General features: G+C 37.7%; 1 protein-coding gene across 2 annotated transcripts in view; it reads left to right on the top strand.

Annotated features, from left to right (window-relative positions):
• ZCWPW2 (zinc finger CW-type and PWWP domain containing 2) overlaps positions 1–25,488 on the top strand; it is a 78,490-nt gene that overhangs the window by 46,003 nt on the left and 6,999 nt on the right. For both annotated transcript variants that reach the window (XM_059664123.1, XM_059664124.1), the window contains 4 exons: positions 1,237–1,283; positions 15,202–15,260; positions 16,808–16,875; positions 24,370–24,494. In XM_059664123.1, coding sequence (XP_059520106.1) covers positions 1,237–1,283; positions 15,202–15,260; positions 16,808–16,875; positions 24,370–24,494 — 299 coding nt within the window. The remainder of the gene's footprint in view (positions 1–1,236; positions 1,284–15,201; positions 15,261–16,807; positions 16,876–24,369; positions 24,495–25,488) is intronic.

Here is a 25,488-nt window from a genome sequence, read left to right on the forward strand (position 1 = left end):
TAGCTAATGGCTAGTCTGCTGGTCCCTTAGCTTTTATATATATAGACTAGAGGCCCGGTGCACAAAAATCTGTGCACTCGGGCGGGGGGCGGGGGAGGATCCCTCAGCCCGGCCTGTGCCCATTTGCAGTCCAGGACTCCTTGGGGGATGTCCACCTGTCGACTTAGGCCCATTCCCCAGGGGATCAGGTCTAAGCTTGCAGTCAGACATCCTTCTGGCTGCCAGGGAGCCCTCAGGGGATGTCTGACTAAAGGCTTAGGCCCCCAAGGGAGCTGTGATGAGGAAGCTGGAGTGACAGAGGAACCACGCTGTCCCGCCCCGCCACCCTGGGTTGGGTCGCACACAGGACACCCAGGCAGGCTGGCCGATCGCTGCTGCCCCGCCTGGCCGCCCTGGGTCAGGTTGCACACAGGATGCCTGGATGGTGGCCGGGCGGGCTGGCAGATTGCTGCTGCCCCGCCCGGCCGCCCCAGGTCGGGTTGCACATGAGACGCCCACCGCCCCAGGTCGCAGATAGTAGGCCTGCATGGCGGCAGGGTAGGGGGGATCGTGCTGTCCTGCCCCATCGCCCCAGGTGGCAAACAGCAGGCCTGGATGATGGTGGAGCAGGCAGGATGGCGCTGACCCGCCCTGCCTGCAGTATGCAAATTAGCCGCCATCTTTGTTGGCGGTTAATTTGCATATCGTGCTGATTAGCCAATGGGAGGCATAGCGAAGGTATGGTCAATTACCATGTTTGTCTATTATTAGATAGGATAGGTGGTAAGTCTTACAGTCAGATAGAGTCAGTCCTTTGACTTTGTCCTTTTCATTATTGTGTTAGCTATTTTGGGCCTTTGCCTTTCTATATAAACTTTAGAATCAATTTGTTGATTTCCACAAAATAACTTGTTGGGATTTTGATTGAGATTGCATTGAATCCATAGATTAAGTTTGGAAGAACTCACATCTTGACAATATGGAGACCTTCTATTGAAAAATATCTATAACTATATCTACATTTATTTTGTTCTTTGATTTTGTTTATCAGGATGTTATTATTATAACTTTTGAATTACTGTGTTTTACTCAAATCTGGTAAACTGAGTGTATTAGCATTCTGATAAAAAAACAACAACACTGAAAACATATATCACATTATTAGAAAGTGGAAAATTCTGATTGTGCAACTTTTAATTTATTTGAACAGGAGCATAGGCACTTTTTTTGAAGCAGCCATATTTTATTATCTTACAGATAAATCCAAAGCAGATGACAAAGTTGCTGTTGTGGCCAAGAAAAGGGTAAGATCATGGTTTTTTGTTTGTTTGTTTGTTTGTTTGTTTTTTAAATATATTTTATTGATATTTTACAGAGAGGAAGGGAGAGAGATAGAGAGTTAGAAACATCGATGAGAGAGAAAAATCGATCAGCTGCCTCCTGCACATCTCCTACTAGGGATGTGCCCACAACCCAGGTACATGCCCTTGACTGGAATCGAACCTGGGACCTTTCAGTCCGCAGGCTGACGCTCTATCCACTGAGTCAAACCGGTTTCGGCAGATCATGGTTTTTGATGTAAAGTGTACACACTTCAAATTCCATTTGCTTAATACAACTTTTAAAAAAATTAAATGAATATTTAAAAGCAAAAGTAGATAATCAAATGTTTCTTTTAAATGTTAGTTGGCTATGTTTTCTTTGTAGATTGACACTAGAAATTGATTATTTCTGGTTATATCAGTGTTACAGAATTATCAGAACTTAGAATAGAAAATTTTTATTTAAATAAAAATTTTATTTACATTATTGTTCACATGCATACTCTCATATACTAAAATTTTATTTTTATATGCCATGTTATTATAATGTGTGCAATCTCATGAAAAATATAATAAACAATTCATATTCACAGCTTAAATGATATTTACTTTAAAGTTAAGTGAGAACAGCAGCCACTTGAATGAATTTAAACCTAGAATTTTTTGGGGGGTGGGATTTGTAAGGTCACTAGCATTCTTAAAGAATTTTAAAAATTTAACATGTCATTCAGTGTATTTTATGCAGAGAGATGTTTAACCGTACTTACTGTCAAAACTATGATAGGGATAGGATTAACCTTGACATTGTCTTCAAGAGACAATATTCTTAATAGGATACCTCTGAAAAAAGCAGAGTCAATGCTTAAGTTCTTCTGGACAAATAATATATTGGTGTCATAGGAAAAAGAATTGTGATTGAAAGGAAAGCCTATACCTGTGATATTTTCGGTGTTGATGATGGGGTTGGTGCAGAGTGGATCCAGAGAAGGTTGAGTGTAACCTGGGAGAACAGAAAAGGATGTTGGGCATGAACCGAAATGAACAGGCCATGAGGTGAACATTTGTGTGTGTGTGTATTCTGAATATGTATATTTAATGAGTCCTTTTAAAATCAGATTTTATTTTACTCCTTTGCTTTGGGCTTGTAAAAAGAATCTGGACTTTTCACTTGTTAAGTAATGTTGATGTGCCTTTGCAGAGAGGGATGCAATATCATAGAAGGCAATCTTGCCCTTTGAAAAAGAAAAGAAATAGGACTTGTGTGTCTCTCTGAGATTTGGACAGGATTATGTGAGGTAGTACAGGATTGTTAATGTAGATGGAATTGTTTATTTCAGTCTCTGCTAAAGGATACTTAGAATAAAAAATGACAAGGATAATAATAATGGGCATTATTATATACTAGAGGCCAGGTGCATGAAATTCATGCACTGAGAGTGGGGGGTTGTCCCTCAGCCCAGCCTGCACCCTCTCCAATCTGGGACCCCTTGGGGGATGTCCTATTGCCTAAACCAGCAGTCGGACATCCCTCTCACAATCCGGGACGGCTGGCTCTCATCTGCTTGCCTACCTGCCTGCCTGATTGCCCCTAACCGCTTCTGCTTGCCAGCCTGATCACCCCCTAACCACTCCCCTGCCAGCCTGATTGACAACTAACTGCTCCCCTGCCAGCCCAATTGCCCCCAACTGCTCTCCCCTGCTGGCCCAGTCACTCCTAACTGCCCTCCCATGCCAGCCTGGTCACCCCTAACTGCCCTCCCCTGCAGGCCTGGTCCCCCCAACTGCCCTCCCCTGCTGGCCCGGTCACCCCCAGTTGCCCTCCCCTGCCTGCCTGGTTGTCCCTAAATGCCCTCCCATGCCAGCCTGGTTGCCCCTAACTGCCCTCCCCTGCAGGCCTGGTCGCCCCCAACTGCCCTTCCTTGCTAGCCATCTTGTGGCGACCATCGTGTGACCACATGGGCGTGGCCATCTTGTGACAACATGGAGTGGCCATCTTGTGACTACATGGGGGCAGCCATCTTCTGTGAGGGCATGATGGTCAATTTGCATATTACCTCTCTATTATATAGGTTTGCTTTATTTTTACCAGTGCTTCTCAATGATGGTGGTACTGTGCTTAGTAAAGTGTTATTCAAAGTGTGGTCAAGAGACCATAGCCATTCTGTGTACTATTTATTTTTGGTCTTTAATGATATAAGAACAAAATAATGAGAGTAACAATTTATAAATTTGCATAATAATTTGACAGGAATTTTTATCTGTTGAATGTAATAATAAAATGGAACTTATATTTTGTATTTCCTTTTTATTTTATTTTTTCTAGTGACTTTTTCCCCATGGTGAATTAAAAAAAAATTTAAAAGGTATATATCTTGAACAGATTGGATGGAAAACTGCTCCTTTTCCATAGATAGTTTGAAAGACATGGGCTCTTTTAGGAATTTGTAGAAAAGTATGTATTGTGATATAGTAATTTGGGTGGATACAAGGCATTTTTAGGACAAATCTTAAGGACACTAAATATTTTGTAATGAATGGAACAAACTGTATAACAAGAACTGCCCAACAGTTGGCATAACTTTTGAATACACTGCTGGACGACTCAACCAACTTGAAATATACCTGTGTAGTGACATAATCCTATATAATAATTCTATATAATAAAAGGCTAATATGCAAATTGTCCCCTGGACCAAGAATTCAACCTAGAGTTCAACCAGGGGGCAGGGCCAGCTGGCCAACTGCCCGCAGCACTCCCCCCTCCCCTGATTGCCCCTCTATCCCAATCAGGGACAGGTACTGTCTGCCAACCTCCAGCATCTCTTCCCCCTGGCCAGCCCAGCCTAATTGACCCCAATCAGGGCAGACAGGCCGGAACCCACCCATGCACAAATTCGTGCACTGGGCCTCTAGTACAAAATAATATGGCAACATGTTAGACAAGAAGGCAAGGGATTTAGAAGGCTTATTATGGAGAGAGAAGTTGAAATAGAATAAACATACTGTTCTTGAGCTCACTGAATACTTTACTTATTCTCTACTCAACATATTGTAACATTTCAACTATATATTTAGCTATAAAGGGTAGAAGTGCAGTTACTCACACCTCTGTCTGCAAGCCTCTGCCCATCTCATAGTCCCCATCCTTCAGCTCTCCATCCATGTGGCTACTGTTAAGATAGATGTGAGTTGTGTAGGTGCACACACCTGACCACATCTCTGCTCAATGGCAGCAGTCTGAATGAAAGAGAATAAGTCACACTTAATTGTTTTTTATTTTTAAAAAGAAGAGGAAGATCTAGATTGCTCTAAGTCCCTTCCTGCTCTAATATTCCAGGAACTATAAAATATTTATAACAGCTCAATAAGTACTTTCAGAATGTCAAAAGGCTGGTGTAGACCAGAGTAAATATCTAAGTCAATTAGCCTAGAAATAAAAATAATTTTAAATGAATAATAGCAGTGGTATGCCAGGAGTAGCTGATGGTGTTGCCTACCATAGATTATGGAAAGTGTGTGTGTGTGTGTGTGTGTGTGTGTGTGTATGTATGTATGTAGGAAACAGAAAATTTTGGTGGAAAGAGTACAGACTTATGAATGAGCCAAATCTGCTTTCAAGAACTAGTTCTGCTACTTAGTTGTGTGACGTTAGGCAAGTTAACACTTCTGCACCTCATTGAATTAATCTCTGCATTGGGAACAATAATAATCACCTTGTATGATTGCTATAAAGGTTAATATGAAAAGCAATTATAATAGCATATAGTTAATATATTTTAGTAGGTGCTTGTATAATAAATGCTAGCACTTTTCTCCCTAATTTCTTCTTAAAAAGAAATAGAAAGTAAGGACTTAAGGACATTTAAAATTCTCAGACTTGTAATAGCATCATAGTTCTATTAGATAGTTAAGATTATGTAGAAGTCTTTTTTTTTAAAGAAGTCCCACATTTTAATCATTTATTTTTTCAAAGTAATATAACATTATATTTGTAGGATAAGAATTTTAAAAATCATCTAAGATTCATCACTTAATTAAACCAAGTTTTATTAATTTAATGCATTTATTTACAGTTATTTCTTTATACGTCTAAATATAACATGAATAAGTATATATACTTTCTTAACATAAATGAAATGAATTAAAACTTTACCGTTTCCCTTAATAATATTTTATTGACATCTCAAATCAAATCTGCCAAATCTTAAGTGGTTGCAGAGCATTTTGTTTTATGGAAATGTCTTAATTTATTGAACTATCTCCTAGACGTTTAGGTTGCTTTGATTTGCAAAATTACAAATAAAAAAGCAACAACATCATTGTACACAAATCTCTGTAGATGTTCACAGGAAAAATTACTACAAGTAGGCTTCTAGTAATAAGCACATTTTAAATTTTGCAAATTTGCTGAACATCCTTTTCCAAAAATTCCCCCAACATTACTGTACCAATTACAGTCCCATCATTAGTTTAAGGGAATGACTGGCTTAGCTTGCCAATTCTAGCCATTTTACATTGTCTTTTTTTTTCTTTAAAAATTAATACTTTGGCCCTAGCTGGTTTGGCTCAGCGGATAGAGCATCGGCCTGCGGGCTGAAGGGTCCCAGGGTTGATTCCGGTCAAGGGCATGTACCTGGGTTGCGGGCACTTCCCCAGTAGGGGGCGTGCAAGAGGCAGCTGAATCGATGTTTCTCTCTTATTAATGTTTCTAACTCTCTATCGCTCTCCCTTCCTCTCTGTAACAAATCAATAAAATATATTTTTAAAAAATTAATACTTTGTCAATATGTTGCAAACATTTTTTTCAGTTTTTCTTTTAAATTTTATGTAATTCTTTAGCTATACTTATATAGTAAAACTTTTCTCTTGGGGCTTTAGAGCTTTTGTGATACGTTTTAAAAGATTGCTTTTTCATTAAAACAAAATATATTACAATTCACTTAACCTTTCTCCTATTGCTACTGATAACAATTAGATAAAAAACTAGAGCAAAATGAATAAAGAGACAAGTTAGGTGATAGACCCAGGATTCTCTTTATTCATTTTGCTTCAGTTTTTTTTCAGTGTAGAATATTACATATTTCTGATTAAGGCTACCCCAAGAATGTGTTACTAATGACAAAATAATCTCTTTTTCATTCTGTTTTCTAATATTTTGGCTTATATATAAAAATTATGTGTGTATATATGGGCATTTCCCCCTCTACTCATTAACTTTGAAAGGCAAAATTAATGACCACTCTTGATTTATACATTTGTGTATGAGGAATTTAGGTTATATTTTTTCCAATGAAAAAATATTTTTCCTGAAATTATTGCAAAAATTCTTCATAATAAGCAGGACATTTTCATTAGCCCAATGGGAGGATAAATTGCTTACATTTTATGACTAGATGTCTGGGTATTTGTGTTAATTAATAAACTTGCTTACTAATCTGGAATTCATATACTGCAATTCACTTGATTCACTTAGCTTTATATTCATCTTTCCAATAAGATAAATATTATAATAGATCCCTCTTGCTGGCTTCTAGCCCCAGGCAGAGAGAAATATCAGAAAGAATAGTAAGCAGAGGAAACCCTTGGAAAGAGTCTCTGTCAGGTTTCTAACTCATTTAGTTTCCTTATACTTTGTGGGCATTATTCACTTTTCCTTGGACCACTATTCTCCAAATTGTATCATTCAGGTATTCCATCACCATTTTGCCATAGTTACTGTAGTGATCTTTCATTCGACTTACCTTTTCCTTAGTTTAATTTTTTATTGAGGTCAAAGTGAAACACGTGAAATGCACAGATCTTAAGCATAGAGTTTGATGAGTTTTTTTCTATGTTATGCACTTATGTAACTGCCATTCGTGATCAAAATAAAGACCATTGTTATCACCCCCCTAAATTTTCTTATTATAAATTTTAAAATATAAATGTGGTCTTTTAATGTGAATTTTTCAAATAGTTAAAAATACATACACATTAATATAAAACATTATCCATTTATTACTTTAAATCAATTAGTGGAAACTTTAAAATAGAAAGTTCTTTTCATACTAATTTCAGTTACCCTATGCTCAAAATCAGCAGAGGAAAACTACCACCAGAAAGTACTGTAATGAAACAGCCTTCCAGGAGAATAATTTTTAACAAAATACTCTTTAGTAACTTAATAACTAAACAACCTTGATTTGGTTGCAAAATTTACCTATTTTTGTCTTAAATTACAATCTATAGGAATTCTACAGGATAACTATTAGCAGTAAAATATTAAAATTAGGCAAAATGGATTAATCTCTGATATCCTTTTATAATATACCATTTCTGAGAGCAAGCAAAGATCCTTTGATTCAGAGTAACTGTTTTCTGGTGTGGATGATTGTATTTGATCTTTAAATAAAAGAAAAGTCTACTTTGGGACTTGCTTAACCCTTGTTTGATTTGACTTTCAGTCAGTGGATCTGACTTCAGCCAGATTGACCTTCTTGTTCTCCTAAGATGGGCAGGGGCATTGGGAGGAGCTAGGGTGTAGAGGAGAAATGCGCATCAGAGTGAGTGCAGCAGAGGTGCAGTCTCCTTTGGTTTTCATCCCTGGAGATAAAACAACAGTGTCCCAGTGTGAGGAACATGCTCTTCTCCAAGTTCACAGGGCTGGTGGTGGGAGATGTGTTGCTTAGGAGTAGTGATAGAGGGCAGTTTTTCCATCCACATGGCTGCTGGGCAGCCTGTTTATGCGGGGTTGTAGCCCTAAGGGGTGCTGTAGAAAGTGGAAGGGAACAGGGAAGGGATGTTAGTGCTGCCTTCTTAAATCAGAGATTTGTCCCAGTGCAGAGATTTATCTGAGAAAATTCGTTTTAGATGTGCTGATCTGGTGCTTAGTGAAAGGAAATTTATGTTTGTCAGCAATTTTTTCTTTTGTCTTTTAAGAATTATTTTCATCCTAATTACTGAAAAACAAATACATACCATTTTGAATGTCACCATTTGTAATAATAGAATATTGTATTAATTTTGTTTCTCTATACATAATGCCTATTTAAAAACCCACTTGGAATTCAAGTTTACAGAATTCCAAGTGGGTGTCACAGATTCCAGAAATTCAAAACTTTTCAACTATAATTTTCCACATTTTATATTCTATATTTTAACTTTGATCCAGAAGGCAATAAAGAGAATTCTGCTAAATATGATTGCTTTTTTGTTAAGAAACAAAAATTTCTTCAACTCCAGTCCTAGTTATCACATAAAAGAAATTTCTAGGTGTTGCCCTTTTTTATTTGGGACTAAAGGCTCTTCAATTTATTTTGCTGACTATATTCATTACAAGCATAATACTTTCTCTCTGATCCAGCAACACATAAGGCATGTCTCCAACATCCAGCTATACACGAAATGAATCTGGGTTTCTTTTAAAGGTTAGAATAGTTCTCATTCACCATCTTCCTCATTCATTACATTAAAACTAAAAACAATATTACTCACCAGTAGAGTGGTTATTGATATATCATACCATTGGAATTTGAATAGTGAATTTTTATTTTATAAATTGTAGCTGTTGCATTAGATAGTAAATGATCTTTCTATACCTAATAGTAATTACTACTATTTTCCTATTTGCAAAGGGAATGCATAAAAATACAGTGTCAGTGAAAATTAGTAGAATTTCCTTTTAACTTAGAATAACTCACCTATAACTTCAAATTTATAAACATTTGCTTTCTGCCCACCAGTCTTCCAACTTTTCATGTATATTAGACAAGGTAAGCCTATTTACTTTCTTTGAAGACCTATAAATTATTAATTTTTAATGCTTTAAAATTATAATGACTTTGAGGTGCTACTTATCTTTCTTTTTCCTTATGTATTTCATATTTCTACTTTGTTCCAAAAATTATTTGCTATACTATGAAATATGTATATTAGGTACATACCTTACAGCTATACTCATATACATATTGGGGGACATAGTTATTCTTATTATACACAGGGAGGTATTTATGAACTTGGGTTTAAGACTGTCCTCAACTTCAACCTCTGGAATCATCAGAAACTTGATGTAAAGACTTGGATCCAGATAACATTTTTTAAAAGAATAATCTTTCTTTTAAAATGTTGCTATTGTGTAGATAGAATGTCTGTCTATTTCTCTGTAGGAGAGAGATCATCTTTTACACATTGCTGGCAATAAATGCTGAGAACACTTGACAGTAATTCATGGGTTAAAGAACCAGACTGGTGATCCTTACTACTCTAGTTGATGGAGCACAAAATGGTAAAATAGATAATGAAGCTCTCAATATTCATTCTTCTATCCAGAAAATATGTGTAATATAGGTACTATAACCATTTATTGTTCTATGTGTTCAGATTTTTAAAATTTAATTGAAATGGGTATATTCTAGAAAGCCTTCCTTAGAAACATTATCTTCTTCCAGCATTCATCTTGCTAAAATAACCAGTGACTTTAGATGAAAACTATACACAAATAGGAATTATTTTCAATAGACTTGGATTTTTAGAGCATCTCTAATTAGAGGTCACATAATCTAATTCAATTCCATCAGGTAAACAACTGTGACATAAGTTCTGCTTTTCATGGGCATCTTTCCTCCCAGGACACCCTGTTTTGATTAGCCTTTAGTATTCTTAAGCTCTTCGTAAATATGAGTGAAATTTGAGCTGTTTAAAAACAAACAAACAAACAAAAACCTCTTGAATTTCTATGTTCTCTCCCTGGTATGGAAATTAAGACCAAGGCTTTAAAAATTATCAAATGAAGTACATAATCATAAGTGTCTTGTTCCTTCTACCCTCACCCGGAATTGGGAGGTGTTTAATAGGTCTTTCAAGCCTTCTGTTTAAGGTGGTCTAGTGGCCAACTTCTATTTTTAGGAAAGATACTTTCTGTGTCTCAGCTCACAGCTTGAATACACACTTTAGTGTTTTCTCTGGTAAGCCCCTCAAAGCAGAGAAATTCACAGTGCTTTAGTGTGAACTTACACATGGCTGAAGAAATAGGGCAGGGGACAGCAGGATATCTCTAAGTCATCTTGCCAGGGACTGATCTGTGATATTATTCAGGTCTCACAGGAATACTGAAGTCTTCTAAAGGTTCGCTAGACTGGAGCATATGGTAACTGACGGACATTTATGCAGATTTGTAGTCTCTTTGTTGAAAGCATGTTGAAAATAGGGCTAGAAAATGCTCATTTCAGCCTTCCCCTTTTTCAAAGAAGTGTTAAAAACAATCATTATCTTGGCCTGAAGACTTTATTGTGGCACTCTCCAGATACTCAGTTTAAGTAATAACCATTATTTACAATGCTCCATGAAACTAGTTTTCATCCTTATGCCAAGCCTATTTTCCCAGCAGATTTTCCAGTTAAATGAGAGCATTGGCTGTTCTTTTGTATAACTTTTGACAAAGAGTTTGTGTACATTATTCAAGGCACAGATATACTTTTAGAAATTCTATAAAAGTAGGCAGCTCTGTAGTGATTATTTGACTGACAGTTACTCTCAAAAGAAGGTTATGAAATATATGTCTTCTGCGAGCATAAAATGCTGAATCAGAATTTTATACCCTCAGATTTAACACACCTAACAAACTTCTTGTTTGAAAATATTTTCATTTTGATGAATAAGTGACTTAAGGAAAGGGCAATGTCAAGTCAGTTTATGCAGATTACATAAATCTGATATAAACAAAATTATACACACACACACACACTCTGTGTGGCCAGATTATTATGACCACCTGATGTTTGTAGGCAAATTAGCTATAATTTCACGCTGAAGTTGCTAGAGGGCCAGACCATTATAAATAGGGAAGCAGGTTGTTTACCACGACAGTAAAAGTGATTTTTTTCTGAAGATATGGGTAAACAACGCGATTTAACAGCCTTTGAACGTGGGAGATATATATATACTGAGTGACCAGATTTTGCCTTCAATACTGTGGCAATTCTTCTTGGCATTGACTCCACGAGATGTTGAAAGGTGATGCGAGGAATCTGACACCATGCCTGATGAATAGCACTGTCCAGTTTTGTGAGATTTGATGGTTGTGGAACCAGCTGCCTGATGGCTCTTTTAACTTTGTCCCACAAATGCTCAATTGGATTGAGATCTAGTGATTGTGGGGCCACCTAAGCAAGGTAAAGTCTCCCTGATGTTCTTGAAACCACTCCTGCACAATATGAGCACCGTGGCATGGCGCATTGTCTTGTTGGAAGAAGCCATCTCCATTGGGATACGCCATCAACATGATAAGATGAACTTGATCAGCAACGATACTTAGGTATGTTGTGTTATTCAGACGTTGTTCCACATGAATTAAAGAGCCCAAATCACGCCAGGAAAATATGCCCCAAACCATAACACTGTCCCCACCAGCTTGAAGGGTTGTACTCATGCATGTGGGGGTGCATGCTTTCATGCTGTTTGTGCCAAATTCTCACTCTGCCATCTGCATGATGCAACTGGAAACGTGATTCATCGGACCACGTGACTTTTTTCCAATGCTCGACTGCCCAATCCGTGTGTTCCTGTGCAAATTGGAGACGTTTTATCTTGGTAACTGCAGACAGCAAAGGCGTTCGAACAGGCCTTGGGCTTCCATATCCCATGCGATGCAGTGTACGGCTAATTTGCCTACAAACGTCAGGTGGTCATAATAATCTGTCCACTCACGTTCAAATATATCCCACGTTCAAAGGCTGTTAAATCGCATTGTTTACCCATATCTTCAGAAAAAAATCACTTCTACTGTCGTGGTAAACAACCTACTGTCGTGGTAAACAACCTGCTTCCCTGTTTATAATGGTCTGGCCCTCTAGCAACTTCAGCGTGAAATTAGAGCTAATTTGCCTACAAGCATCAGGTGGTCATAATAATCTGGCCACTCAGTGTGTGTGTGTGTGTGTGTGTGTGTGTAATATTTATATTTCCAGTCCTGGAAAAAAAAATAAAAAAAAATTGAATTACTCCTTGAGATTGAAGATCACAAAAAGAAGAATAATTACTTAGTTTTCAGCCGCATGAGTATTTCATACAAACTTGCCTTGAGTAATTATTAAGTTATTTAAGTTGTTTAATAATACTTTGAGAAATTATTAAATTCAGTCTTCATTTCATAGTTAATGCTTTTGAATGTATAATGTGAATGTCACTCTGCTAACTGCTAAACATATAGTAAATTTAAAAAAATTATTCCTACCTTTGTAGTTCAAATACTTGATTCAACATTAGAAAGATCAGTAAAACTGTGAGAGAATTTGACAAAGCAGGCTAAGAAAGTATCACTTTAGTAAGTTAAAGTGAAAACAAATAAAAGGAACCAACGAATATGTTGAGGTGAAAGTTGCACTGAGCTGTCTTAGAAGCTGAGGATAAATGGAATGAATTTTTTTAAATGCCTAAGTCACCAACAATGGCAGTAGAGAATGGACAGTAACATCGACTCCATTTCTTCTCTATGCTGATATGTCTTTATCCTATCTTTCTCCGAACAATTATTCATTAATTTATCCCACATACACTTCATGTGCAACTACAGTATGCATGATGCGACATGGAGACAAAGTGCATTACCCTAGAGCAATGATGGCGAACCTATGACACGTGTGTCAGAGGTGACACGCGAACTCATTTTTTTGGTTGATTTTTCTTTGTTAAATGGCATTTAAATATATAAAATAAATATCAAAAATGTAAGTCTTTGTTTTACTATGGTTGCAAATATCAAAAAATTTCTATATGTGACACGGCACCAGAGTTAAGTTAGGGTTTTTCAAAAATGCTGACACGCCGAGCTCAAAAGGTTCACCATCACTGCCCTAGAGAAAAGTCTTGAATACAAATAATTAAAATATGAGACCATATCCTGACATAGATCATAACTTTTATCACAGGAAGGTCCATGGGAGAATGTGAGTTCTTCTATATCTATAATTTGAGTATAAATTTATTCAGCTATATTTTGGGTTTTGATTTCTTATTTCCTTTCTTATTTTATTGCATTTTAGTCAGTGAATATGGTCTGTAAGATAGAAATTATTTTAATATTTTTGAGACTTCCTTTGTGACTCAATAGGTGATCAAATTTGCAAATATCTTAGGCTTGAAAACGATATATATTCTATAATTAATCAGTGCCAGGTTTTATATGTGTTTATTAAATTTATTATTTCTTTTGTTGAATTCTCTTATTTCTTCGCTAATTTGTGTTTGCTTTATAATTTTTATGAGAAGTAAATTAAAATATCTTATTTTAACTGTAGATTCATCAGTTTCTACTTTTGTTTTGCTTTGTATATTTTAAGGCTAAGATTTTAGGTACATACAGGTTCAGGACTATTATACTTTCTGGGTGGACTTTTTTTAGCATTGAGTAATAACCCTTTTATCCCTGATTATGGTTTTTGTCTTAACACCTGCTTTTTTCTAACAGCAATATTGCTACATTCGGTTCCTTTTGTTAATAGTTATTGATATAGTATATTCTATCTCCTTTCAATTTTTTTGTCTCTAATTTTTTTATAATTATACCTTTGTTGAGATATAATTTATTCACTCTTACAATTTATTGAATTTTAGTATAGATACAGTTGGGTAAAACAATACCACTATCTAATTTTAGAACATGTTTTCATTACCCCAGAAGAAAACCACAAACTCATTAGTAGTCACTGCCCATTTCTCTCCTCTCCAGAGTCCCTGGGAACTACTAATCTACTTCTGTCTATATGGATATGCCTTTTCTGGATGTGTCAGACAAATGGAATCAGACATGTGGCCTTTTGTTTCTGACATTTCTGACCTTTCACTTAGCATAATGTTTTCAAGATTCATCCATATTGTAGTATGTGTCTTTACTTCATTATTTTTAGTAAAAGGGGAAAGATTTATGCGATCTGAAGAGAAACCAGAGTTACTTCATTATTTTTAAAGACTAAATAATATTCCATTGTATGACTATACCACATATTATCTATCTACTGATGGACATTTGGGTTGTTCCTACTTTCTGGCTATTATCAATCATGTTATGAATGTTCATGTATAATTTCTGTATGGACATGTTTTTATTTCTCTTGGGTATATAACTAGCAGTGGAATTGCTAGATCATAGGGTAACTCTACACTTAGCATTTGAGGAACTGTCAAACTGTATTCCAAAGTGACTCCACCATTTCACATTCTCAGCGATGTATGAGGTTCTAATTTCTCCACATTCTTCATTGTATCTTTGCTGAATCATTAAAACCCCAGTCCCAAGTCCTTTGTGCCCTATCCTGGTACAAATTCCTTGTGGCCTTCACCATGCCAGTTCCCACCTATATGGTGTTGCATTCCTCATGTTTTTGGCACATACATACTTATTTTCCTTTCTTTAATGGTCATATATGTATTAAGACTTAAAAAGTTGTTTTACTTAGTATTTTTATGTGTATGTGAAGGTGACAAACCTGGATGCAGGGGATAATATTCATCTGAATCAGCCTACCATTCCTGGAAGTTGAGCAGATCAGTGCAATTGCAGGGACTGTGAAGTTGGTTGACATAGAGTTGACCTAGGGCCATGGTTGGCAAACTGCGGCTCACAAGCCACATGAGGCTCTTTGGCCCCTTGTGTGTGGCTCTTCCTAAGCCTTAGGAGTACCCTAATTAAGTTAATAACAATGTACCTACCTATATAGTTTAAGTTTAAAAAATTTGGCTCTCAAAAGAAATTTCAATTGTTGTACTGTTGATATTTGGCTCTGTTGATTAATGAGTTTGCTGACCAATGACCTAGGGTGTTGTTCAGGGCTATGGGCTAAATTACTGGGCCCATATAGGACCCACTATTTTACTGAGCTCATCCATCCCATATGAATTGCCTCATCTTTTTTGTTGTTATTTACAGTTGCCAGTTTCCAAAAATAATACTGAAACGAAAAAGCCCAAATTCAGAAAAAGGAACAGGTATGTTTTCTTTTTAATTAGAAAGTATTATAATAAAATTGAAATATATATTGGGTTTACTTATTATATGGCATTTCCCCCTGGCTCTTGATTCTGTTTCTCTAGGGAGACAATTGGGTTTAAAATTTTCTAAAAGAATTAATAAAATGATAAGTAGTAGTTTTAGAAGTATGGAGAAAGTTTGGTGTTTATAAAAAAATGTTGAACTAGGACTTTTAATATCATGTGAGCAACTAGATGAAAAGCAGGTTTTCAGTTTAAAATAGGTCATGGGAACCAGAAACAGGCCTTTATAATCTAGACTAATAAAAGGGAAATATGCTAATTAGACTGGACATCTTCCGGATGTCCTTCCTGACAAAGCGGGCCCAGGAGAAGCCGCCCACCTGTAGTCCCAGGTGCCGGCAGCTGCAGCCTGGGCAAAGCTGCCCGCCCCAGTTCTGAGCACCTGTGGCCAGCCTGGGCAAAGCCGCCCCAGGTTCCGGGTGCCTGCAGCTGGTCAGAGGGAGGGAAGCCCGGGTCCTGGGTGCGGGTTTGAGGCAGAAGCAGTTAGGGGCGATCAGGCAGGCAGAGGTGGTTAGGGGCCATCAGGCAGGCAGAGGGGTTAGGGGCCATCAGGCAATCAGGCAGGCAAGCAGTTAAGAGCCAGCAGTCCCTGTGGGATCGGGCCTAAACCAGCAGTCAGACATCCCCTGAGGGGTCCCGGATTGGAGAGGGTGCAGGGCGGGCAGAGGGATCCCCCCTCCCCCGTGCATGAATTTCGTGCACTGGGCCTCTAGTGAATTAATACGCACTGATGACAAATTTTAGTGTTTATCATTGAACCAGCCATTGTTTGTTTATTTATTTATTTTTAATGAATGGTAATCAGTACTGTGTTAAAGTGAGTCCTACGCAAAGACTAACTCTGATAGTCCTTTTTCAGAAGATGAATAATTAAAATTTTAAAAATGACTTTAAAAATGCCTTATCTCATTTATATTTCCCAGTAACCCCATCAAAATAGGTAGGGAGAGTACCACAGTCATCTCCATTTAAAAGGTGAAGAACTTGTGGCTTAGAGAAGCTAAGTGGCTTTTTAAAGATCTTATGGTTAGAGAAAATGTGTTTGGACAAATGTTTTCTGACTCTTAATCAGCAATACCATGTAGTGGAATAGCATGGATTTTGCAGTCAGACAGAATTTAGTGCGTCATGCTCAACCACTTACCTACGTTGTCAAGTTGCTCAACTTCTCAGAGCCTCGGTTTCTTTACACAATGGGACTGACAATTACTTAGTAAGTTTCTGGGGGAAGGATTACATGAAAAAGCCTATGTAAGGTGCTTGGTAGATTATTAGTGCTTTTCACCTAGAGAGAACCCAAATCAATACTATTTCCCTTTGGCTTTTCACTGTATCATACTGCCTTACAGTATAACACAAGGAAGAGTACTTTAAAGTAAATATATATTCATAATTTATGATTACCAATGCATATATATAAATGGTCATTTAAATATACATGACAGATTATTTGAAACTAACTATGTCATATTTTTTTCTAGGAAAGCTATTTTAAAATGCTGTTTTGAAAATGTTTGTACAGATGATGCCTTATCAAAGGAAAATATGGGTATGTGAAGGCCTGTCCTACTTTTAGCTCTTTTATTTCTATTTAATACTACCAAATATAGTTGTAGTCCTTTGAAGAAAAATAATATATACATATCTGAGAAACATTAGTGGGTTATTTTGAGTATTGATTTACATTCTAGGGCTTTTCAATTGTCTTTACATTTCTATTCCTTTGAATTAAATGTTCTCGTTTTTAGCATGTACCATCTTCTGGAATCTCTGCAAGCCCTCCTTTTTGGACCATCTTTCCTATTAGTCTACTGCTCTAGATTTGCTGTTCCTTTATGAAGTTATTCTCTACCAATTGTCACCCCCACCCCCCATACACACACACACCTTAGAGATCAGTCGGAGAGCTAATCATGAGCAGCTACTTTCCCTCTCCAACTATCAGTGTCTTCATCTGTAATCAAGAGATGCAGTGAAAACCGGCTTATCCAACATGGAGAAGACTTTCTGGAAATAACTTTTTTTAAAATAAAGTACCAGCAGTTGTGGGAAGAAATATCAGCAAAAATACATTTCAGTTCAGACCTCTCCATTCCAAATGGAGTGAAGTGCCAAAGGGAGAGAAGGAAGAAAAGTGGCAGCCTGGGGCTCCCAGCTGAATAGCCGTTGGTATTAGAACACAGTAGGTGAATGTGGAATGCAGGGAGAAGGTTTTAATTTCAAAAGTGCTTTACCCTTTGTACATTTTTGTGTCTTGAAAAGCAGGCAAATGCTTATTTGCAAGTTGGAACTTAGGCAGCCTTACAGAGGTTTCAAAGCACAGTAAACCCCCAGAAGTTATTCATTCCCTCCCCCCTTTCACTAGTAGCCACCCCCAGATCCTATGGCACTGTGTTTCAATTAGCTAAATAGTCACTTATTTATAGTCTCATTGAAAGAAAGAAAAACAGGCAGAGAAAGGTTGGGATAGTTATTGTTACTTTTAATCCTTTATTCTTCTCCTAAACTACTATAAAATTCTATTGTTTCTTTCTCTTCTTATTTGGCTGCTTCTTTCCTTTTAATTAAGATGCCCTTTTTGGCTATTTTGTCCCTTTGCCTCACAAGATCAGTTCAAATATTCTTGTAGCTTATCCATGACGGAGTTTCCACTAGGAAGACCTGGCACCACAGCTGAGGGCTCCATCGCTGGGATCCTTCTACCCTCGAACTTGCAAGGGGTACTGCACAAGAAACCCAGTGCAGCCAGGAGCTCATTGACAGGAAGTGACTCTTCCGTGTAAGCGAGTGAATTCATCTCAGGAGTGATCCATGGGAAGGGAAGCCTTTTCAGGAGTCTCACATTCTGTGTGGCTTTAAAAGTCTCAGTGGTTAATTGTTAAAATAGCCTAATCTGTGTTTTACTCCTCCATCTCATTTGAACATCTGAAGAGCAGAAACATCTAGCCTACAGTTTTTTTTGCAAGAGCTGTCTACATATTGAGAGAGTAATTATTTAATAGTAGTTTAACCCTCTTCAAATATTTTACCTGCTACCTATATTTCTATGGATCCCTAAATGCAAGCCTCCAATATCTCACATGTATTCTTAAGGCAGAATCAACCCTAGATCAAGTAATACAGGAAAATTATACCATCTTCTTCTGGAATCTCTGCAAGCCCTACTTTTTGGACCATCTTTCCTATTAGTCTACTACTCCAGATTTGCTGTTCTTTTATGAAGTTACTAGAGGACCAGTGCACGAATTTGTGCATGGGTGGGGTTTGGCTGGCCCATCCCCAATTGGGGTGGGTCGGGGCCGGGCCTGTCGGGGGGAGGAGAAGATGGTGGGAGGTTGGCTGGCAGGCCCACCCCGATCGGGCCCGATTAGGGCCAGGCTGGCTGGGGGGAGGGGCCGCGTGAGATTGGCCAGCATCCCCACCCCCCCATTGGGTGGGTTCGCTAGCCACAGTGGGTGTCATAGTCATGGGTTGTTCTGGTCCTTACAGCGTTCTGGTTGCTGGCTTTTTATATATAGAGATTCTCTACCAATTGTCACCCTCACACACACCTTAGAGATCAGGAGGAGAACTAATTAAGTGCAGCTACTCTCCAACTATCAGTTTCTTCATCTGTAATCAAGAGATGCAGTGAAATCTGGCTTATCCAACATGGAAAGGACTGTTTCTGGCAATAAATTAATTCTTGTGAGGCAAAAGGACAGAATAGTCAAGAAAAAGTTGAGGAATCATTAAATAATTTAAACTGTATACCCACCACTATGTAAAGATTTAATCTAAGATATAACTGTTTGTGGAACATGTCTGTATTTTTTGGAAAATTGATACCAGGAATATCATATATTATACAGGGTGGGACAAAAGTAGGTTTGCATTTGTGAGTATGTGAAGAGTTTATTCTTGTATTATTATTTATTAATTATTGTATTATTTTCCATATGAGCAATTATATACCTATTTTTGCCCCACCCTATATTTGTATTATCCCTGTAATTGATTTTCCCCAGTGTTTAGGGATAAGAAAATGTATCTATGATGATGAAATATAAATAGCAATAATAATAGCAATGAAAAACAATACTTATAACAATTTCTATATATCCTCACTTTTCTAAGTATTTTATGTATTAGTTTGACCCTTATGAGATCTGTATGAGGTTGATATTATATACCCCATCTTATTGATGAGAAAACTGAGGCACTTAAGAGTTTACATGACTTTTCTAGGGTCACATTTTTCTTAAAATTAATCAAAGTGTGCAGCTATTTCTTTGGTTGCCTTAAGTACCAGGAACCTTAAAGCTATTTTTTTAAATGTACACCACTGGTACAACTACTGATCTAAGCATTTTAAAATGTAATTATTGCCATTAGTATCCCCTTTAATGAATTGATTTTTATTTATTTTAATCTTTGAGGTTTTATCATTTTTCAAATTGTATCATTATTTTCTGTTGGTAAATAGCTCATTTCTTTTGGGTGAATAGACAGTCTATAAAAGTTTGATTAAATAAGATATTGACATATTAATAATTACTCAGGACAAACTAATAATCTATTAGCATTCATTGTTAAATGAGAAAATGGTATATTCATAATTGACTTGGGACATGTAAGCATGGAAGGGGATGTTAATATAGGAAAGGTCTGCATCATGGGGTGGGTCCTAGCAAGAGCATGAAGACCTTGGAGCTTGAAGGTGTGACAAGGAGAGAAGTGATATCTTACTACTCAAGACAAATCTTACCACTTGGTAAGATATGATTGGTCTTCATGCCCCTTGTACAAAGCCTTGTGCTTCCAATTTCTGTTTGTGTCTCCAGGAATGATGCTGTCTTCTCCATTACATTTCACCCTGTATTTTACTCATCTCTGTATTCATTGTAAGCAGACAGAGGAGTGTTTGTGGTTACTCAAAATCAAAACAAAACCAAGTTTTCTGTAAGAATGCCTTCTAAATGTCCTTATTGAAATGTCCCTGCAAACTTATTTAACACTAGAGGCCCTGTTGCACGAAATTTGTGCACTCAGGGGGGTTCCCTCAGCCAGGCGTGCACCCTCTCACAGTTTGGGAGCCCCCAAGGGATGTCTGACTGCTGGCTTAGGCCTGCTCCCCACGGAGGTGAGAGAGGCTCCCACCACCGCTGCTGCACTCGCCGGTCATGAGCCTGGCTTCTGCCTGAGCAGCGCTCCCTCTGTGGGAATGCACTGACCACCAGGGTAAAGCTCCTGCATTAAGAGTCTGCCCCCTGGTGGTCAGTGTGCGGCATAGTGACTGGTCGTTTTGCCTCGGGCCAAAACAGGCTCTCTGACATCCCCCAAGCGGTCCCAGATTGTGAGAGGGCATAGGCCAGGCTGAGGGGCATCACTGGTGCATGATTGGGTCTGGGGAGGGATGCGGGAGGTGGCCAGCTGGGGAGAGACCACGGGAGGGCTCCAGGGTGTGTCCGGCCCATCTTGCTCAGTCCTGATCGGCCAGATACCAGCAGCAAGCTAACCTACCAGTCAGAGTGTCTGCCTCCTGGTGGTCAGTGCACACCATAGCAACTGGTTGACCGGTCGACTGTCTGCCCCCTGGTGGTCAGTGCATATCATAGTGAGTGGTTGAGCGGCCTTAGCTTATCATTAGCATATTACACTTTGATTGTTTGAACAGCCAACCAGATTACTGGACACTTAGCATTTTAGGCTTTTATTAATGGGATGATATTTTTTAGTGCCAGCTTTGGGGTGACCCAACCAGTAGCCTCTTTAAATAGGATGGAAACAGCTTCTTTTAACATTTAATAGAGAAGTAGAGTTGGAAGAAAACTCCATAAATATACATTTGAAAGCTTTTAAAATAATGACTGATATATTGAGACAAACAGCATTTCTCATTGAGAATGGAAAAACAATTTGATTTATTTTACAAAACTTCATTTTTAAAAGCCAGATGTGGACTTCAGCATGAGATTTCTTTTTCACTTTCTCTGAGTGATGGAGCAGCTGTAATGCTATCACTTTACTCTGAACAACAAATTCAAAGAAGTCAGGGAAACTACAGGATAATCAGTATTGATAGAAAATGATTGGTCATGCAATCAGGAAAAGCATTCATTCTGCCTCTATCTTTGGAAACTATCATTGACCAATTTTGAAAACCTAGTTTTTAGATTACAGTAACTGCTCTTTCTTGAGAATTATTTTTGAACTCTATCAGTTCACAAAATAGGAATACCTATTTAGAAAAGCAAAGCTCCCGTGGCTCTGGAAACAGGATTTGACATCCGTCAAGTTGGTATTATGAACCCTGGTTGATTTATGAAGTCATCCATTACTTTACCCTTGTTCAAAGCAGTGTACGTATTTTTCCAGATCACTTGGAAGCAGAGAGCCTACAATGCCATTCAGCACTGACGTTCATTATCATAAATTGATTGTATTTTAGCATAGCTTTAGAAATATAAAGATGTTTTTGTGCCATTTTTCCTTTACAGCATAGCTCAAAATCCATCTTCTCAACCATGCATTAAATGTCAGTGTCAATAGCCTTAGATTCAGAATGTAAAGCAGGAAAACACAACACCTGTGAGTAGGACTGGAGAATCAGTGTAAAGGAACCACAAATAGTGGTCTGTTAAGTAACAGGTTACTAAGTGAAAAGTTTGTCATATATAGAGGTCAATTTCAGTAACAAAATTGCTTCAGCAAAAATGTACATTCCTCTAGAAAATTCTGGACATAGGGTAGCTTTCGTATTTTTAGATAAACTTTCCAGGTGATTCTTATGCCCATCAAAATTTGACTATCATCATTCTAGAATGTAATAGTTCAGACTTCATATTCTTAGGCTTCAGCAGTTACCCTAGAACACAGATCTATGTGGCTGAAACTAACATATCAATTAAAGTTTTTGCTTGTTTTATTTTTGAACATAGGAACTGGTCCTAAAGTGTGGGATGGCTTATCGGAATGCTGTTTTCAAGCTGTTTTGAAAAAAACCCAAGATTGTCTGTGAAGACATGAGGGCCAGGAAGTCTTATTGGTCTACACCTGTTCTCTTGAGTCCCTGGCCCTTAGTAGGCACAGAATAAATATTTGTTGATTTAACATAAAGGAAATTGGGGAAAGCAGTAAATGTGGACAGAAAAATTTCTTTTGTAGACAAAATTATCATGTGCCTTGGCTGGTGTAGCTCAGTTGGTTGAGCGTCATCCCATGCAAGGAAAGGTAGCCTGTTTGATTCCCAGTCAGGGTATATGCCTGGGTTGTGGGCTCAATCCCTGGTAAGGGGGCATGCAGAAGGCAGCTGATCAATGTTTTCTTTCATCTCTCTCTCTCTCTCTCTCTCTCTCTCTCTCTCTCTCTCTCTCTCTCTCTCTCTCTCTTCCCCTCCTATTCCTCCTCTCTAAAAAATAAAATAATTAAAAATTGGAATGTGAAAAATGTAAACTAAAAATTGTTTTTTCAGTATTATAGGAACAACCAGGGAAGGAAAACTTTCTATTTAATAATCTTCCATGATCTTATTTAACACCATTATTTAATAAACAGTATTTTAGCAGAATTTTAAAATTTCTTTCTTACAAATAATAGGTAAGAGAAATGTATCAACAAAGATGGCAATAAAGTATGGCTTCTTTTGAAATCGAGAAAAGGAAACAATGCATCAAACTTTTCACATAATTTTTGTGTTTTACCTTACAACATGCTTATTTTACAAGTATGTTTGTGCACGCGTGCATGTGTGGCTATAATCTCATATGGATATATATCTCACTTTTCCTAAACAGTATTAATAAAAAAAATTTAAGTGCATTCAAAAGTTACAGTAAAAGTTAATGCTATTGCTAGGAACACCTTGCTTCTGTATTCAATGATAATATTTGAGCTCTAAAGTGTGTATCTTGCTGGATCTATTTTCATGTTCCATAAACTTTCAGCTGTTCTATTAGTGTGATTTGTGGTGGTCTGCCAGTGAACAGTGGATAATAGGAGGTGGTGTGTCAGATTTTTGTAACCAGAGTGCAAGGGGATGGGATGTGTATTCATGGCCTTTCTCTTTGAATCATGTTGCCTTTGGAAGGACTTCTCAGGTGCTCCATCTGTCTCTTGTGCGGGACAGCAGGCTCCACATGGCCTCCTTTCCTTGATCATTACCTCAACAAGACTCTATAGCAAATGAAAGTGCTTTTTTTTACTTAAATCAGAAATTCAGTTGCATATTGTTAATCAGTAGTTGAGTCTATAGAGTTATAATAGGTGTTTATTTCTTTGGGGGGTATTGTGTTATCTCAGCAAGTTCAGTGAATTATCAGATTTTTTTTTTTTTTGCCAACTTAATATATTCCTATCACAGTAGCATACACACAAAAAACTTTTAAGTGTGTTTTTTAAAAAATATCAGATTAGGCAATTAAGATGTGTTGATATTTGGATTAGGAATAAACTAGCCTGTGTCTAGCCTAGCCACTTAATCATATGGCTCCCTTTTAAAGAGTAATTTTAATAATTTATTGCAGAGATTGGTAAACTGTGGCCCTCAGTCATACTGCTGGCTGCCTGTTTTCATAAATGAAATTTTATTGGAACATAGCCCCTCTCATTTGTTAGTGTACATGTCTATGGTTTGCACTACTGCAGCAGAATTGAGTAGTTGTGACAGAGACCATCTGGCCCACAAAGCCTGAAATATACTCTCTGGCCTTTCACAGGAAAAGTTTGCTGACCCCTGGTCTATTAATAACATAATTTAGTTTAGTGTCCTTGGTTCCTGATTCAAAAAAAAAGCACACCACATTTTAGTGAGCTTTTGTTGTTGTTGGGGTACTTAACATTTAGCAAAAATATCATCTACATTTTTCAAGGAATAATTGTAAAATATTCACCTTGAAATCTATAATAATTTTGTATCAAGTAGAGGGCATATGTGAAATTTATACAAAATATTATTTCTTATCTTGTAACATTTGGAAGATTTCCTCTTTTGTGGTGGCTAAGATTAGGAATTAGATTGAATTAAGATGTAGCATTTTTTACTATATTAATTATGTTTCTTTAGTTGTCTCTGAGACAGAAGTTTTACTAAAAGAACTGGAGCAAATGCTACAGCAAGCTCTAGAACCCACAGCAACACTGGAAGGTCCCGAAGAGGAACGTGGGGAGGAAATAAATACAGGAGAAAAGGTAATATTAATAGTTATAAGTAATAACTTCAAATTCTTTACATGACAGAGATTGTTCCTGGGTGGACATTTTAAGTATATGGAAACCCTTTCTCGCTTCTCAAGTTTGAGCCCTTGATTATCATGAGCTGAATGGTAAACTAGTAGCCTGTTGCGAAATCAGAATAGACCTATCAGTCTTTGAAAAAATACCTGAGTTTCAGCAGAGGTGCTCTTTTTGTTTCAGATCTTTGAGGTTGAAATAGAAGAGAGATGGAAGGGGCTTGATGTAGTGAATGGAATGCTACTAAAGAGGCCTCCTCCACACTGCCAGTCTCCACAGTCAGGAGGAGCGCTGGGGTTAGAGCAGCTGGGGAAATCTGCCCTCTCTATTTCATGCAGAGGGATAGCTTCTATAGGGACAGGCTCCATTATTAAAATACGAGGGTAGAATCTGTTATTGAAATACATTTCACCATTCATATCTAGACTTGTCCTTCTTTTCCTTTTGGCCAACATGTTGGGCTGAGAAAGGCCATGTGTCCTTAACTTTATTTAATAGTTATATATGACAACAGAAATTTAAATTGGTTGATAAACTGCTCAGCACATGAGCTCCGTGTATCTTTTCCTGGTTTGTCTTACTAAACTCCCAGGTCATTAATACAGAGCAGCGATGTGGTAGGTGTGAAAAAAGTAAGTCATAAGGCAGCCCCTTCCACAGGCAGCATAGCTGTTCCCTGAGTGGTTAGGAAGGAGAATGGCAGCGAGGAGTCAGGTATCCTTATGGCGTTATTCATTCTCTCATTCAATCATTTAGATAGGTAGTGGGTCTGGAGTCCAGAGCACAGTGGTTAGGAGCACTGACTCTAGAATAATGCCTGCGTCCCAGCCCTGATCTTGCCATTGACGACTCCTCTACTTTGGCAAAGTTGCTCATCACTTGCCTCAGAGGATTGTTTGGAGGGTTAAATAAGACAAACTGGGAAAAGTGCTCCACATAGTGACTTCTAAGG

Source organism: Myotis daubentonii, chromosome 14 (assembly GCF_963259705.1).
Source record: "Myotis daubentonii chromosome 14, mMyoDau2.1, whole genome shotgun sequence".
NCBI classification, from domain to species: domain Eukaryota; kingdom Metazoa; phylum Chordata; class Mammalia; order Chiroptera; family Vespertilionidae; genus Myotis; species Myotis daubentonii.